Consider the following 17,053-nt stretch of genomic DNA (forward strand, 5'->3'; position numbering starts at 1 on the left):
ATACTATGAAAGAGGCTTTGTTGAATTCTTTTAACAGCTTCCTGTGTTCTTTGTCTTGTAGGTGAAGCTGACACCAGAGTACCTGGAGCTCATGAAATATCAGGCCATCGCCACCAACAGCAAGATCTACTTTGGTCAGGACATTCCCAACATGTTCGTCGACAACAGTGCCTCTTCCTCAACTAAAGGTTCTGACTCATCAGAGCAGCTGCAGTCTTTAACCCAAGCTGAGAAACCCAGAAAAGTAACTGGGCTAAAAGCAGACTCTGCACGCCAATGAGAGACCCGCCCAGGGCTTCTTTACTGTCACTGTCTGTCTGTGTCTCTTTGGCTGGGAGCGCTTGCGAGGCATGATTGCATAGATACTTTTTCTGCTGTGTGCCCGAAACTCACTGTACAGTTAGTCATCTGACTTGAGGGTACTGTTCAACAAAGAGTGTTACTATCACAGGCTTATGGTCTAGGGGAGGGCTCAAATGTCTTAACAACAGACTAAGACCTATAAAGGAAGCTAATCATTCGGTGATACTGATGCGATTATACAGCACATGTTTTCCAACTTTTTTGTGTTATTTTCGGATTGATATGTGAAAAAATGCATCTTGACTAATTTTGTTCGCGTAACTGGAATTTTAAGGCTTCTTGCTAATTGAGACGAGGGGGAAATAGATTATGCAGCAACAAGACTTGTTTTTTTTTTTTCTTCTCCTCCAAAAAGTTTCTTTCATAACACTGTAGTCTTAACATAAAGCCCCCACTCTTTAAAAAAATAAATAAAAAAAATTAAAAAGTCATACAACACCCTTATTGTGATTGAAAGCCCCTATTAAACACAGTTAAATGGTGTTCATCAGTAAATAGATATTGTGTTGACATGATGTGTACAGATAGCATTTGATTTAGTTGGTTCTGTGAATGAAACTTTTTTTTTTGCATATTTTTTTTTTCACTTCTTCAAAAGTTCTGTCACTTTCGAATCCAGATTATTGTAACGGTAGTATTGTGCTTTGCTTTGTTCCTGTGCAAGTTGAAGCATGGATGAGTGTTATATTGTGCGAGAAATGTTCTGAAGCTTGCATTAATTTTAATTATTTTTTTCATAGCATGGGCTTAGGAACCCAACATGCCATCTGCTGCCATGATTTAAACATGACTCTTAGTCTTGCTTGGCTTTCACAGCATGACTGATGTGCAGAAAAATTACCTCCAGTCCAGCAGGAAACTACAATGGGAATTTAAATAAGGGCTTATGCATCTGGAAAATAAATAATTGAGGAATCTGCAGAGCTAACAAAGGGCTATGAAATTAATATTTCACTAATCTGTTTGTACAATTTATTGATCATTTTGTTGCAGCTGTTAATGAGGTATAGAACACCAACTCACATTTGCTGTTATGTTTTATTTCACCACTAGGGGGAGTTTTTTTTCTCTTTTCTTTTTTTGTTATAGACTGGAGGGAGAATACTAATCGAGCCTCAAGTACAAAAGACACCGTTTTGGCTTTGTTAGGTATAGATTGTCCTAGTTTCCTATGTGAGTAATTTGTGTGCATTTAATGAAACATTGTAAGCACTTACAGTGGTTATGGCTATAACTTGCTAAGTGTTTAGGTGCTAATTCTCAGGAAAGAGACACGCAGGATGAGTTTACCAAAAGTATCCTCTTAAGTTTTAGATTTCTGTACTATTTTCAGTTGTTTGCCTTACAGGATTTTTGCCTGGTTGATTAGTCTTACTCAGCTTAGCTTTTAACATTTCCTCCTCTATTCTTTTGGGTGGGGTGCACAAAAACTTTCTTTAGGTGATTCATCAGACCTGTAATGACATTCAGATGTGTAATGCCCTTTTTGTTAATCACTTTGTTTGCATTCAACTTGTTTTCTCTCAGTTGATGTGGGTTAGATCAAAGAGTCGAGGATTCATTCAGTCTCTCATTAATCCCACTGTAATGTTTGCCATGCATGTGGGCTTCCTTCTCTGCTGAAAACCTTTTTTTCCCCTTGTGATTTTTAAAAATACATATTCTTAAAGGTTGGGAAAGGGTTAATTGAGTATGTAACATTTATTAACAGTTTTAAGGGAAAATGTATTTGATTCATGGATTATATAATTCAATGTTTAACAACCATAAGGAAATCAAAACGTTTGAAATCTAATTACTACTGGTGGATATGATTTTCAGTGCTAATAATTTAGAACACGTGAAATGACGCTACTCTGTGAATGTGACTTTTATACGTATGCATAAGTTGAATTCTTGATTTCCCAACATTTATATGCAAAATTTGTAACTTTTGACAGTTCAGTTCTCTAAAATAAAACTTATTTTGATACCACCTATGTGTTTAGGTAGTTGTTAAATGATGTAGTTAACTGGTCTGTTTTGTGTTTAGCAACTTTTGTTTCCCCATTTTCATTTCCCACTTTCCAAACTAAAAAAATGCTATAATACCTGTTTGGTTGAATAAGACTGGAAAACTCTAAAAAAAAAAAAAAAAAAAAAAAAAAAAAAGCTTTACCACTATATTATTCAGATCTCAAACATGACTGATCAGGTGGTGTTGACTAAAATTTCTATAAGAACAAATCTCATAAGGTTACATTACTTTTAATACATTATCATTTACACTCATTGTTGACATTTTAAACTGCTGTACACTTATACATCCAATCAGCCATTGTGTGGCAGCAGCACACTGCAGTTATCCAGCTACAAGTGAACAGTTTCAGGTAATGTTCACAGCAAACATCAGAATGGAGAAAAATGTTGATTTTTTCTTCTTTTTTTTTCTTTTTTTTAATACTACAGTGCACACCATGTGTATTCCTGCCTCATGGGCTGGTGTTCCTGGGATAGACTCCCTTCTTACCCGAGAGTGGGTTACTGAAGCAGAGTGAGCATGCCCCCATCAAGATTTATTCCTTAATGAAAAAAATAAAGTGTCAAACTTATGTCATAGAACTCGTTCCCTGTTTTTGTAAGCCTTTGTCTCTAACAATCAGTAAGCTAATAATAACAAAAAAATAATAATTATTGTTATATCTGTCTAAACTGTTGCTGTTACTGAGAAACATCAACGAAGAAAAACTAACCAGGAAGTGGTGTTCGTGGCATGAAGTAATGCATTGCTCATTTCTCTTTGTTGTGTGAAAAGTCCCGCTGAACATAAGCAATATTTCAGAAAACAGCAAAAAAGAAACATTGCTTGTTATTGCTCACATGCCCATGTTTTCTTAGGAAATGCACTCCTTCGGCTAGTTATTTCTCTAAACACAGGAAATATCAGTGGGTTTTAAGGCCTGTCTTACAAATGAAGCATCGGCTTTTCTGTGTTGTATTTAACCAGTGGGCCATGAGGTGATGAGGAAAAAAAAGGAAGGAAATGATGACAGTCAGCAGACAAAAAAATGCTAGAACTCCTACTGGTCTTTATAAAACACAGGCTGGACCTGACTCAAATTGATTTATTTTTAATCGTATGCTAACTAGTTAGTAACAAATGAAGCATTTATTTATTCAGCCTACCGTGTTTGTTTATATAGTCAGATTTCCTTTCTTTCAAAGCTGCTCATTTCTGGCTAATACATTTATTTATTAGTTTTCTTCTTAAAGATTCAATCTTTGAACCTCTTTCTGAGATGTTAAAAGGTAACTTATACAGTGTTTGAGTCACAGATCCAAAATGCTTACTACTTGAATGATGACTCTGTAGTGAATGTAGCTGCAGCTGAGATATAGCTGATATCAGTGAGTCAGCAAGGCTGCTCCACCACCTTCTTCCTCAATGTGACACGTTTCCTTCCTTCACCTTTTCACCGGAAATCTGCAGGAAGTTGTTCCACCCAAAAAAAAAAGAAAGAGAGATAAAGCATAACCTATACATCAAGGACAGCTGCTGATGTCTCTGATATTAACTTCTCTATTTAATAACAGGATAAACGTCATAAACACGTCAGTTACCGGTTGTGTAATGCAGTGGATAAGAATCGTCCTGGACTTCATTAGGAGTTCATATTTGCCCAACTTGCTCTTATAATAGCTCTGAATTTTTTTAAGTGGATGTAATATTTCTCAACACATCTTAGATGTAGATCCATAATTAAAATATGATGTTACTGTGTTGGAGAAAAAGTCCATGATCATGTGCTATCAAAGGTGTTCTAGTTATTATGCGGTAGTAGTTATGTGCCTTAATGACTAGTCATTTTTAATAAATGTTTTTATCCCAACGCTGAAAACCTACAAATAAGGATAAAAAATCTTAAAACAGATATATATTTAGACTGAAACTGACAAGTCAGAATTTTTCAGCATTAATATTCGTATTCTATAATTCAGCAAATGGTGTAATAAAAACAATAAATGGTCTCGCATCTGCAGCTGCTCTCCCACTGCCACATCAGGATGTGTGCTGGCACTGTGAAACTACATGATTGCATGATCTAATTTACCAATTGCAGTAGGAAAGAACAATTGCATGCAGTGTTCCCAGACGTGTTAGGAGTTCAGCAGCGAGTCATGGGGACGATACACTCTATCTTGAAGGACACCATGCAATGTGTTCAAATTATTCTCTCTTGGTCTAGAGTAGTGGTTTAAACCAAGGGGAACTCTGCATCACGTCTCAGAAGCATAACATAAATGTTGTATACTAATACTACCTACACCTACTACACCTAATACTGTTTTCATTTTCAACACATATGCATTTAATTTGCATTACAATATTTAAAGATGTTTTCTTACATCATTTATTTATCTTTTTTTTTTTTTACAGTGATTGTGAAATAACACTCTTTTATTGTTTTTGACAGAGAGATGTGTTACTTTTGACAATTTACTTTAACCAAACAAATATATAATTGTGCTTTTTTAAATAATATTTTTTAGTGAAAAATACTCTCATAGCATGAATAACAACTTTAGACACTTTTGGCTCTCTGAATAACTCTTAAGAGCTTCTGGTCATTGTTTTGTTGTATGTTGAAGTTTATTTCAATTAGCCAGATGGAATTGCATGGCACTGAATTATGAAATGGCAGCCGTGTTGTTCAGAATTTATTTCACCTGGAATAAGTCTCTAACTTTCCCTGCTCCCAAACAACCCCAAAACCATTAATATTCCACCTCCATATTTGATTGTGGGTGTAAAGCAGTCTGGTAGCATCATCTCTGGTTCTCTGTCTTTCATGAAATCTTCTGTTAGAGCCAAAACAATTAAAAACTGGAACTTTCTTCCAGCTTGTCAAATTTTTGTGTGTTTTTGTCTTTTACCCGGTACATGTAAAGAAAAGGAACATGCAGGTGTCTCAAAAACCATAAAATACTCTGTTTTTAAACTTTTGACAGTCCCTGTAGTAAAAGGAATAACAAAGAAAAATATTTTTGTAAATACTAGAACCTTGTTTAAAGAAACCTGTACCTTGACATGAATTTCTATTTGTAGTGTATAAGTAACTTTCTTTCAGCTTCTCCCGTTAGGGGTCGCCACAGCGGACCATCCACATGTTTGATTTGGCACATGTTTTTACGCTGGATGCCCTTCCTAATGCAATCTTCCCCATTTATCCGGGCTTGGGACTGGCACTAAGGCTTGTGCAACCCTAATGGCTGGGGTAGGTTCCCTGACCAGGGATTGAACCTGGGCCACAGCATTGAGAGCGCAGCATCCTAACCACTTGACCACCAAGTAAGAACACAAAAAGACATGTTTAATTAGTAAATGGCCTAGTTTGGACTTGTATAAGTTGTATATATCTCCAAATCATCATCAGTTCCACAAAGACTCCTTTATGGAAATCCTGTCTGCACACTGCAGCTGAACAATATTTTGTCTGTCCGTTCCTGAGGTAAAGGAAGGAGGACCACAGATGTTATCTTATAGCTTATTGGTGTGACACTCCTTCCCTCACCATGCCTTAAAGCACATTTTACTTGTGTTTGTGTGTGTAAAATTCTATCAAGGTTTGTTTTTCTGCCTCTTATCTTTTCCACAAGAATCTGTTGTCTGATAACACTATTGTGAGTTTGAGTGTGCCTCCTGGGTCTGCTGAGGTAATCTTTTACTTGAATCGTAAAATGTCCACAAGATTTCTTCAGTTTTTCGTGTTCTCAAAGTGATTACTCATGACTGCCCAAATAAACCGAATTAGCTAATCACGATTGCAGAGTGGAAAAATGGAACTGCAATACATTATGCACAACATTAAAAAATAAATAAATAAATAAATAAATAAATAAATAAATAAAAAAGGTTCATCAGGAGTTCTTCGGATAGCTTCTTTATGTATGATACTATTCAGATTCTCATAGAGGATGAACTCAAATACATTTTTTGGTGCATACATTTAAAGAAATAGGATTCTTTTATAAAATGTTCTTATTTTACTTAACTTACTTAAATAATACACAGTAATAAGAAAGTTATTTTATTTATTAGTAGTACTAGTAGTAGTAGTAGTAGATTAAATAGAATTGTGTTTCTCCCGAGGGAGTTGTTCATACATCCTGTGTTTGATTAATTGTTCATTTTTCTCTGGGGAGTGGACAGAATGTCTTTAAAGAGATGACTAGGCAGTCAATACCAGCAGCTGACAGCTTGTCTGCAGATTACATTACAGTGAGATGATGCTACAGACTTGGCTCCGGATCTTTCAGCAGTTTGCACCTGAAAAAACAATTCCATATTCATCAGAAGTGTAAAACATAATATTCATTCATTTGGGTCAGGGTGAAAATGGGAAAACCACTTAATAAACAGCAAATGTGTTTATTTAATACTTGATGCTGTAATTTATTAAGCTAGAAATCTACGTCTCAGATAAAATTGTTGACGTGAAGGACAGCAGAACAGTGGCTAGACTATTTTTTTTGTCAATGCCTGGTTTATTGCTGTTGAAAGGATTTATAACCCACTGCTTGACGTGTCACATACACAATCAAATACACAAGCACAGACTGTTGTTTGACCCCCTGCTGTGCTGTGCTTCCCTGTCTTCTTCTTTTCAGGACCTCGGTGGCGTATGGTGGCAGCATTGTGGAAACTTCAAACAGAATTTACTGCATGCAAATACTTTCCCTGTGTGTAAGAGTTTATTTAGCCTTATTTAGCCAACATATGGCTCTGTTGTCTTTATTACTCTTTAGTCATTTATTTCTTGAGTGCCACTCAGTAAGTATTAAACAAAGTTTCCCTCAACACAATCACCATTTCACCATTTCTGTATTAGTTCTGTTCTAGGTAAAGAACAGAATCTTGAAACAGACTGAAATACGCTGAACAGAACTTTCTTTTTCATGGAATCACATTTAATTTTACACATTTTCCGCACATATTTTCTACTCCACAAACAATATTTCAATAAATCAGTGGATATTTTGCATATTTGAAGAGTTCTCTCAGGCTAGAACTATTGCTTGTTTTATTCTTAAGCATGCCATAATGTTCTCTTGCTTTCAGATGTAAAAACACACATTTGAAAGTGGCTTAAATGACCCTCCCTAACAGCTCTTCTCTAAGATCTCTCCATTTTGGTTTGTGGTTTTTTACATTTAGCTTCAACTTGACCAAACTATGTGCTGGTCCCGAGTACAGAATTAGTCATCAGGAAATTATACGATTCTTCTTTATGCACTCTGACTCATTTGCAGTGTAGCTTTTTCTGTCTTGACTTAATGAGAACATTTGTTTTACAGTCAAACTTCACAATTTGTGTTACAGGTTGTGTTCACTGATTTGTAACTCCTGTTTAAATATTATTTAGCTAAGACAACAAAGCTGCTTAAATGAAGTAATGAACCATACAACTATAAAAGCATTGACCTTTTAGTTTTTTTATTAATTCACTGTAAAATCTCCAGCTACTCTTTTGGCAGTGATAACCTTTCAAAACAGGTAAGAACAATTTTAAGTGGCAATGCTAATACTTCCTGACATCCAGATGCATCCATGAAACTGATTTACTGCACTGAATATTACAGATGTAAAAGATTCACACTGCCTCCTGTATCTCAGGCTCTGCTCATTGTTTAGAACAGCAGAGGAGCTGTATTAATGCTTGAGGTTGTGAGTCACTGAGCTATGCTGCTGCACGAGCTACCAAGGCTCTGTTCCCACATTCCCAAGCTGCTTGTTCGTTTAGTCTGAATCAGCCTGAGATATCCGATGCATGAGGCTAAGGCTTTAGCAAATGTTTGAGGCTTAGGAGAAAGATATGCATAAGACATTGTGCAAACACACTACTTAGTTCACATTTTACTGCAACAGATCTTCATCTTGAAACATTGCTGTAATTTCCAAGGGAAGTTGCAGCTTTAAAGGATGTGGGTTTGTAGTCTTAACAGTTTAGCTACAGTCCTGATACATATATGGTTATGTTTTATTGACAACCGTGACAATTGAAGTGCACAAAGGAAATGTCATCACGTTATATCACAAAGGAAACATGCTAACACAAACATAAACCTCAAACCAAACAATGAGAAAATGAACAGATAGAGACAGATACATAACTAAAAATATGCAAACAGATGGGTTTTCTTTACCATCCCTCATTTTCCTGTGCCCAAAGACTATTAGTAATATATTCTAACACAGGAGGACCAGTATTCTGCAATGTTTAAATAATTGATTTTAGAAAAAAGCCACTGGCAACACCACTGACCAACATTAAATATTTAGAAGAAAAAAGATACAATGGAAAAAATGTTAATAAGTTGATAATAATGTTACAAGCTAGAGTGTGTATTGTTTAGGCATAGGACACCTCAAAGTAAAAAAAAAAAACAGCAAATGGCATGAAAATTAAAATTGGCAGTTATAGACAGGAGGTGTCTATAACCTCCTACAGTGTCTATGCCTGCATCACAAGAGTGAAAAAGAAAGAAAGAAAATAAGAGGGAGAGATATTGCTTAGAACCATTGCATTTTGTTCCAAAAGTGGAAGGGACTGGAGACAACCACTTAAGCATAATTACATAAAATAATTTTCTAAGTAGCAAAATTATGTGAATAAATGTTGTGTATGCATGTATATGTGTAAATGAGTATATGTTAACATTTTAGCAATACTGTATTAACAAAAGCATAATAGCACAATGTTTAAACAGTGTAAAGTGGTTTTAGTGGATCTGGCCTTAAAGACCCTGTAGCCATAAATCCAAAGCAGTAGGCCTGTACTCCTTCAAGAAAGCAAAACATGCCTTCACTAATTTACTAGTGCAGTTGATTTCAAATGTATGGTTATATATGGGTTTGAGGACCAATTTGTGGCAACCAAAATTAATTTATGACTATAATTAACTTTTTCATCATTTTGTCTATTGTATTAATTCAGTTAGATTGTATTGAGCAATAAACATAAGCAATGAGCAACTGAATGACATTTTAATACAACATGTATTAATGTTACAAATGATCACAATCCACATCACAATGCATTGCTAAACATCATGATATAAATAACACATAAAGCTACAGAAATAGTCAAGAAATTATAGAACATTTTAGAAAACATTATTTTCAATTTCAGCTATGAGATATGTACAGTGTAATTATCATTATACCTCTCATTATAGCACATTTAATACATTTAGTACACAGAACACACATTTGCCATCAGTGACAAAATAAATGATGACTTCAAGAAGACAAAGGACAAGAGTAAAATGTACTTTTTTCATCTTTAGCCCTTTTGATACCATGTTCATGGTACTGGTATTCATGGAATGTTGGTGCGGGCTTTGTACCTCTCCAAGTGCTTAGTCAGGTCTTCAATGCGCAGGTCCTTCAGATGAACCAGATGCTCCAACCTATTTACTTTTATCTGTAAAATCTGCAGGCAGGGAAGTAAGACAGAAAGTCAGCCTGAGTCAAAGTTTATCATACTAAAAACATGCTTTGCGCATTTACAAAAATCACTGGCTGAATCTGAGTTAAAACAACATGCCTGAGGAAACTGTTTTGGGTGAGATTGACGAATATAACACCTGGAAGAATCCAAAACAGTTCAGAGCTGTTCAGAGAATATAAAAGAGTGTGGAGGCAATTATATAAAATTTTAACGTGCAAGTTACTATTGTGTTTACATTTATATCACAGCTAAAAAAAAAATGTTAAAAAAACCTTTAATAATAAAAGTAAAAAAAAATTCTTCACATAAACATATGGCCTTTTTTTTTACAAATTTTTTAATTTTTTTTATTTTTTTAGAAATAAGACCTGAGACCTTTCATTTTTGCTTTAAATAAAATGTATGTTATAATTTTTCCTCATGTTATTTGAGATTTTACATTTAATAAAAAAAATGTATATCAATATCTGCAGTAAATACATGCTGTTTACAGAGGATCAATTACCAGTAGAGATCTGATCCCAAGTAACATGCAATTTTATCACACTAATAAGGGATATACTGTGAATGCAACAAAGTAGCAGCTGATTTACAAACAAGCAATTAGTGAACCACCTCATACACAAATTAAAGGAGAAAACAATGTATTAACTTCATTTTTATGTGCAACTGATAGCTGTAATGAGTTCAGCTCTCTGAAGAACTCAGAAACTAAAACTAGACAAAAATTTTCTTTTTTGTGATGAGTTCACTTTTCTAAAGGACTCATAGAAACTAAAACTAAACAAAAAAACATTGCAGCTGATTTACATAGAATAATTTTGTGAAATACCTCACACACACAGTAAGGGAGTAAGTAGGGAAGGAAAAGTAGGGAAGGGAAAAAAAGTATGAACAACATTTTTACGGGCATTGATAGCTCTGACGAGTTCAGTTCTCTAAAGGAAACTAAAGTAAAAAGTAAACAAGATTGTGCCACCATAAAAGGTGATGCTTCAACGTGCATCAAGAAATGATAAAAATACAATATTAATACAACAATGAGCACCATTTATATACCTTTTTTACACTCTATATATTTAAACCTGTTGAACCATATAATTTTGTTTGTCTATATTTGCTAAATCTTACAAAAATCTTTGTAGTCTGTGTAGTCTGTGCCTGCCCCTTGTTTACAGGCCTTTTTTGAATCACTCAGAGCTTGTGTCTAAGTGTAACTTCAGTGTTGCTTATTTTGTATGTAAAATGCACTCTTAAAAAACTATTGTAAAAGCCTAAAGCTGGGTGCTTCAAAATAACTGTGTGACATACATTAAATAAACACAATGAGCAATGCCATGCTGCTACACTGTTCTATTTCTGATTGCAAAACTTGAAGTTTTTCGAATGAAGCATGACGTTATCTATGTTCTCGTAAATCACAGGAAGTGTGTTCTTGTATTACAGAAATTTTACATGACTATTTACCAAGAATTAGTTTATTCCAGGATGGCATAAATTGATGACACTGATGCAATTTTAAAGAGTATTTCTCTAACTGATTTTTATTTCTAGCAATTGTACCTTAAAAAGGGGTTTGTTATGTATCGTAATGTTTTGTCAAATGACCAATTTACAATTTAGAGTCTATTTATATCAAACAATTAAATAGAAATTAAAATTGGTATTGTACGAGGAAGTGAGGTGTGGCAGAGAAGTATGTGAGGGTGATGCAGGACATGTATAAGGACAGTGTGAAAGCAGTGAAGTGTGCAGTAGGAACAACAGACAAGTGGAGGTAGGACTGCATCAAGGATCGGCTCTGAGCCCTTTCCTGTTTGCAGTGGTGATGGACAGGTTGACAAACAAGGCTAGACAGGAGTCTCCATGGACTATAATGTTTGCGGATGATATTGTGATTTGTGGTGAGAGTAGGGAGCAGGTTGAGAAGCCTGGAGAGGTAAAGGTTCATGCTGGAGAGAAGGGGAATGAAAGTCAGTAGGAGAAAGACAGAGTACATTTGTGTGTGAATAAGAGGGAGGCCAGTTGCAGGGAGAAGAGGTGGAGAAGGTGGAGGAGTTTAAGTACCTGGGGTCAACAGTGCAAAGTAATGGAGAGTGTGTTAGAGAAGTAAAGGATGCAGGCATGGTGGAGTGGGTGGAGAAGAGTGGCAGGAGTGATTTGTGATAGAAGGGTATCTGCAAGAGTAAAAGGGCAAGTTTATAGGACTTTGGTGAGACCTGCGATGTGGTAGGGTTTAGAGACAGTGGCATTTAGTAAAAAAATGCTGAGGATGGAGCTGACAGGGAGGAGGAAAAGAGGAAGGCCAAAGAGGAGGTTTATGGATGTGGTGAGGGAAAACATGCAGGTAGTTTGAAATGGTTTAAAAGAGGCAGATGTAGAGGACAGAGTAGTATGAAGACGAATGATCTGCTGTGGTGACCCCTAATGGGAGCAGCCAAAAGAAATTAAATTGAAATAAGACAAGAAAATGGTTTGCTTTTAGGGCTAAGCAAGTGTTTTTCATTCCAACAAATAATATAAAAAAGTAAAAAAAGAAATGCCACAAGAGATTTTGTAGGAAAAAGGTGGAAGGAAACTGGGGAGATCACCTTGCTTTTTCTTAAGTTTCAAAATATAGTGCCAGAAAAAGCTTTTATAGACTCTCACCTCTACAGTCTCCTGTAAAGCCAACAGAGCTTGTTCCTTCTCCTCCAAAATAAGGCGGAAGGCTGGATCTACATTTTCACCCAATACTATAGCAGGGCTGTAAAATAGTGTTCATTAAAAAATGTTCATCTGTCATATTCTTTAACACTATAAAATGATTGTTTGCTAATACAGACAATGCAGGTAATACTTTAATTTCTCTGTCTTTTTCACAGCTGTCTTGTGAGAGTTTTCAAGCGTGCTCTGGTCATTATCTGCAAGATTAAAATAGTTTTGTTAGTACCATGTAACTATCCTCTTTAATAATCTTCAACTTATTAAATAGTCATTCAGTGATAATAAACACATATGTTTGTATATTTATGCTGCAGTCTTTCAAATGTAACTATAATCAGTCACTGCCTCCTAATTCCTTTGTTAGCTAGAAAGATGGCTCTTTCTTACCAAATGGTTTACATAGCTCTTTATCAGGCAAAGCTAATCTAATTAGCCTCTGTGTAACCCTCATACCCACATCAAGGTTAGCCACTTAAATGAAAGGCAGTGGACTACAGGACTACAGTGCACTAGACACTAGTTTACGAAGCTAACAATGAGCAAGACAGAGGGCAATAAGAAGTATAGCTAACGTAGACGAGACAGAAGGAGCATGTAAGCATGACTGAGAACAAAAACATTCCTGAAATGTTTAATTCTTTTGTATTCATTTATTAATAATATTAGGTGGGGTCCAGTTACTAGCGTGACACTAAAACAGGTAATGGCTACTTCTTACTTAAGTACATGTCAGTATATTGCCCAAAAGTCTTTACTTTAACTTTGCTACAAGAGTGTAAAGTCTTCAAATTTTCAAATTTTTCAAATAAAGTCTTTTAAAACATGAGTATCTGTACTTTCACTTGAGTGAAGGATGTACGTACTTTTGCCATCTCTGAGTATTTGTGCCTGTGTTAGAATTAGAATAGCTTTCTCTAATCTGATATACTAGGGGTATTCTGCTGTGTGTTAACAGGAGCAGTAAGTCCTTTGCAGAGCCAGTGGATAGTGATAAGGGCCATCTGTTGAAAGAAACTGATAGGGAAAATCTTTTCCTTCAAAAACAGAGGGAGTTGGGCTGACCTCAGGCCATATTCAAGAGATGCAGTAATGAGAATGAGGTGTGGGAAACTGAGAGCTAAATAGTGTGTTATAAAAAAAATGGCTAAAGTTTGCATCTGATTTTGTATATTCAATTTTAAAGATCAAAACAATTCTGTAACTCATTACTTTAAGATGTACAGTACAAACGCCCGCAACAAATGCACAAAATGCATGAAAAAAGCTGTTTTGTTTTTAAGATGAGTCTAGCCATATGGAAATGTATAGAATAGCATTGTGGGAACTAGAGGGTCAGAGGTTAAGAGGTTTTAAGGTTTTGGCCTTGTGGTAAAAAAAATAAATAAAAATAAAACAAGCTGCCATTGTTGGGTCCCTGAGCAAGACTCATAACCATCAACTGCTAAGATGTATCCAGTGTCATTTGTAAGTAGCTTTGGATAAATATATTTTTAAATATTATATTTATATTTATATCATTAACATTATTATTATTATTATTATTATTATTATTATTATTATTATTATTATTATTATTTGTGTTTGTTTTCTATGAGAATTCACTCCCTGACAATCATTCTCACATTATATGATTAAATCTAATGACTTTGACTCATGTTGGCATGAAGTGATCACAAGATGTTTATGTATCTTTTATCTTGTTGAAGGTCTGATTAGGCATTTCTTTCAACTTTTCTTTACACAATGACATTAAACAAAATATGAATACTAATATAATAATAATAATATAATAATAACTAATATAATAATAATGGAGTGAGTGCTAATATATATCTACAGATGTATATTTAGTGAAGTAATAGGAAAACAGATGACCCCAGAATGGAAATGTTGTGATACAACCACAACAGAAACATTTGCATAACAAAAGTAAAGACCTCTCTAGGCTATGACTTCTACATTACTTTAAGCCTATCTAAGGAGAAAGAAAATACCATCAGTGGGAAAAGGGTATCGATGTATCAACATGACAATGAGGTCAATTTCTTTTACAGCCATCAGCATTTGCTAAAAATACTTTCCTAAAAACATGTTAGTAAGGGTTTAAAACTGCTGCTGGGTAGTGCAACAAATGCTATGAGCCAGCAGAAGAAATGCAGCAATAAAGGTTTTAAGTTTATATTGGGATGAAACTGGAGGAAATAACATGTATAACCACAAAACAGCTAAGCAGTAGTGATAATGGAAACAATGACTTTTCAAACTTTAGGAAAGATCAAATAAACCTACCTGCTTTTGCTTTCTCATTTACAGTGCTGTAGTATTGTAAATCCTAAAGTAGACAGGGACATTTCATTACTTGTAGAGCCAGTAAGTGATTTACTTTAAAGAACCCCCCCCCCACACACACACACACACACACACACACACACACAAACACACACACACATACACACACACACAAACACAAACACACACAAACTGATCAAATTGCAGTGACTAACCTGGGTGCCGTTTAAAACTCTCCATACTTGTTTGTCCTCTAGTCTCTCTCTGAGAGCACACAAAACTGGCTCGATGGTGCCCGGTGTGCTGAGCGTAATTTTCTTTAAGGTTTCAGCTGGTAAATTGAAATTGAGTTTGGAGAAGACCTTCCTGAAAAAGCAATCACATTTCAGATGCTTATTTCCCAATTCCCATGATTGTCATTATAAATGGAAACACACAGTACATTTTACTGCACTTTAATGAACAAAACTGTTGGATAATTTATTTTACCACAGAGCTGTTCCGTTATTGGTTCTGATTGGTTAGATGATGTTGGTTCACTTTTTAATAAGTACCTGCTCCAATAGATGGTATTATATTATTTTTTGTTTTTCTTTGATTTGTTGAACATTTAGGAAAGAAGTCTCCAGTGTCTACACTAGTAAATTTTAATACATTTATTATTTTTGTTATTTTATCTTGGGGGAGTAGGGGCAAAAAGAAATAATTTCATGAATGCTGAAAATAAAAAAGGTTTTAGCTATGCATGTATCAAAGCATGAAATGTTTCTCAATAATAGTAATAACACAAACATTAGTAATTTTCTGTATGAATTATTTTTCTAAGTAAAACTTGCCTATTTTTGGGAATGCATAAACAAACATTCAGCCTTAACTTTCACATTCCATTTTTAGTGCTGAGACAGAGGTCTCATTTGTTCCTTTGGGAGAGTGTGAGGCAGAGACAGGGTCATATAGGCAATGCATGTTTTTTTTTATTACTTTCTGATTGGAAGACAAATAAATTTGCTTGCCTGCTTAGCGTGTTCCAGTTACTCAGTTTTTGCTGAGTGGAGTGTGCAGGAGTGTAGTTGTGCATCTCCACCAGCTTCGGGTAGAAATGCTTCACAACTTCAGCAGCCATAACTACAGACATGAAAACCAGAGGTTTTGAGATAAGTCAGAAGGTTTTGCAGCAAAGGATCCCTTTTAATCTACAGCCAATTTCCCAGATCACTTCTGAGTCTTATGTGTCTTATGTGAGTGAATATTTCTATCATGAACTCTTTGTTCAGGCACTGGAGTGGATATTAAGAAACATACCCACAACCACGCCTTTGCAGGTGATATGGTTTCCTCAGTAGATAAAAAAAGACATCACAGTGTTTCTTAAATCCAGTAGCCTAAAAAAACTTGCTGTACACTTTATACCTGATATTCATTTAGCAACTTCCACATGGTCTGCTTTCTAGAGATGTTTAAAATCTTATTGCTCTTGTGCTCTTACAGAGTGATGGATAGATCACATAAAAGTGTGTAAGCATTTTACATTTGCCAATAGACAGTTCTTACTGAATCTATGCATTTGTCAAATTAAGAAATGTTAATTAGGTAACAAGGGAAAATGTCAATTTTTGAGTGAAATAGTTACTAAATCCCGCTAAACCTCCATGGATCCCCCTTTTTTTTTTTTTTAACTAAAAGTCTGTATGAAAGCTGGATGAGAGTGAGTGTGCTAGCAAGCAGCATAGCTATCTGAGTTGTACCTCCATCACTGAAGTCACGGGAGATGTTCCTTTTAGGTCTGGAGAGTTTTATTTTATCGATCCAAGCGTAGAGGTCTTGCAGTGCATCTTCATCTAGCTCCTTATTCATCACAATTTTTTTTTATAGACCAAACATGCGTCCAAATGCGCACACTTCAGCTCAGCACCTGTCTTTTGTTACATCGGTTTCTAGGCAACCAAAATACGGCACACGACAGTGGCCAAAACACTCAGAAAGATTAAGCGATTTAAACGTCTAAATCGAATCAACCAGTTGAAATGTACACCAGGGTTTCTTCAATCATCATTTAGAGACTCTTTTAAATTAAAGAAACTGTAACGATTATGCTTTTTTATTTTTATTCATATAGCTTTCTGAGGTGGCAGCTCAGGAAGGTCATGGGTGCTGGGATTTGAACCCATGACCTTCCTGAGCTGCCACCTCAGAAAGCTATATGA

General features: G+C 35.3%; 2 protein-coding genes across 3 annotated transcripts in view; one reads left to right on the top strand and one right to left on the bottom strand.

The window, feature by feature from the left end:
• erlin1 (ER lipid raft associated 1) overlaps nt 1-2,340 on the top strand; it is a 14,652-nt gene extending 12,312 nt beyond the window's left edge. Inside the window, exon 12 of the mRNA XM_083538235.1 lies at nt 62-2,340. Within this exon, the coding sequence (XP_083394361.1) occupies nt 62-280 (219 nt within the window). The 3' untranslated portion in view covers nt 281-2,340. The remainder of the gene's footprint in view (nt 1-61) is intronic.
• Nucleotides 2,341-3,712: 1,372 nt separating this feature from the next.
• Nucleotides 3,713-16,801, bottom strand: spef1 (sperm flagellar 1). Of its 2 annotated transcripts, XM_083538237.1 has the most exons (9): nt 16,595-16,801; nt 15,863-15,974; nt 15,065-15,215; nt 14,850-14,892; nt 12,694-12,757; nt 12,504-12,600; nt 9,751-9,836; nt 6,588-6,670; nt 3,713-3,826 (listed from the first exon to the last, which is right to left on the bottom strand). In XM_083538237.1, exons 1-8 carry the CDS (start codon nt 16,701-16,703, stop codon nt 6,634-6,636), a joined length of 699 nt encoding a protein of 232 aa, XP_083394363.1. In that variant the 5' UTR covers nt 16,704-16,801; the 3' UTR covers nt 3,713-3,826; nt 6,588-6,633. The 2 variants fall into 2 exon arrangements, with proteins under 2 accessions (XP_083394363.1, XP_083394362.1); XM_083538236.1 differs by lacking the exon at nt 3,713-3,826 and having other exon boundaries at nt 6,517-6,670.
• Nucleotides 16,802-17,053: the final 252 nt, after the last annotated feature.

This window comes from Silurus aristotelis (genome assembly GCF_946808225.1).
Source record: "Silurus aristotelis genome assembly, chromosome: 4".
In the NCBI taxonomy this organism is placed as follows: domain Eukaryota; kingdom Metazoa; phylum Chordata; class Actinopteri; order Siluriformes; family Siluridae; genus Silurus; species Silurus aristotelis.

What these genes read in the sequence shown, in the direction of transcription:
- spef1 (XM_083538237.1), bottom strand. Translation starts at nt 16,703, where the DNA reads ATGAATAAGGAGCTAGATGAAGATGCACTGCAAGACCTCTACGCTTGG. An exon ending in AACTGGAACACGCTAAGCAG is followed by an intron (nt 15,216 to 15,862) that starts GCAAGCAAATTT and finishes TTGCTTTTTCAG; the next exon opens with GAAGGTCTTCTCCAAACTCA. An exon ending in GAGTTTTAAACGGCACCCAG is followed by an intron (nt 14,893 to 15,064) that starts GTTAGTCACTGC and finishes TGTCTACTTTAG; the next exon opens with GATTTACAATACTACAGCAC.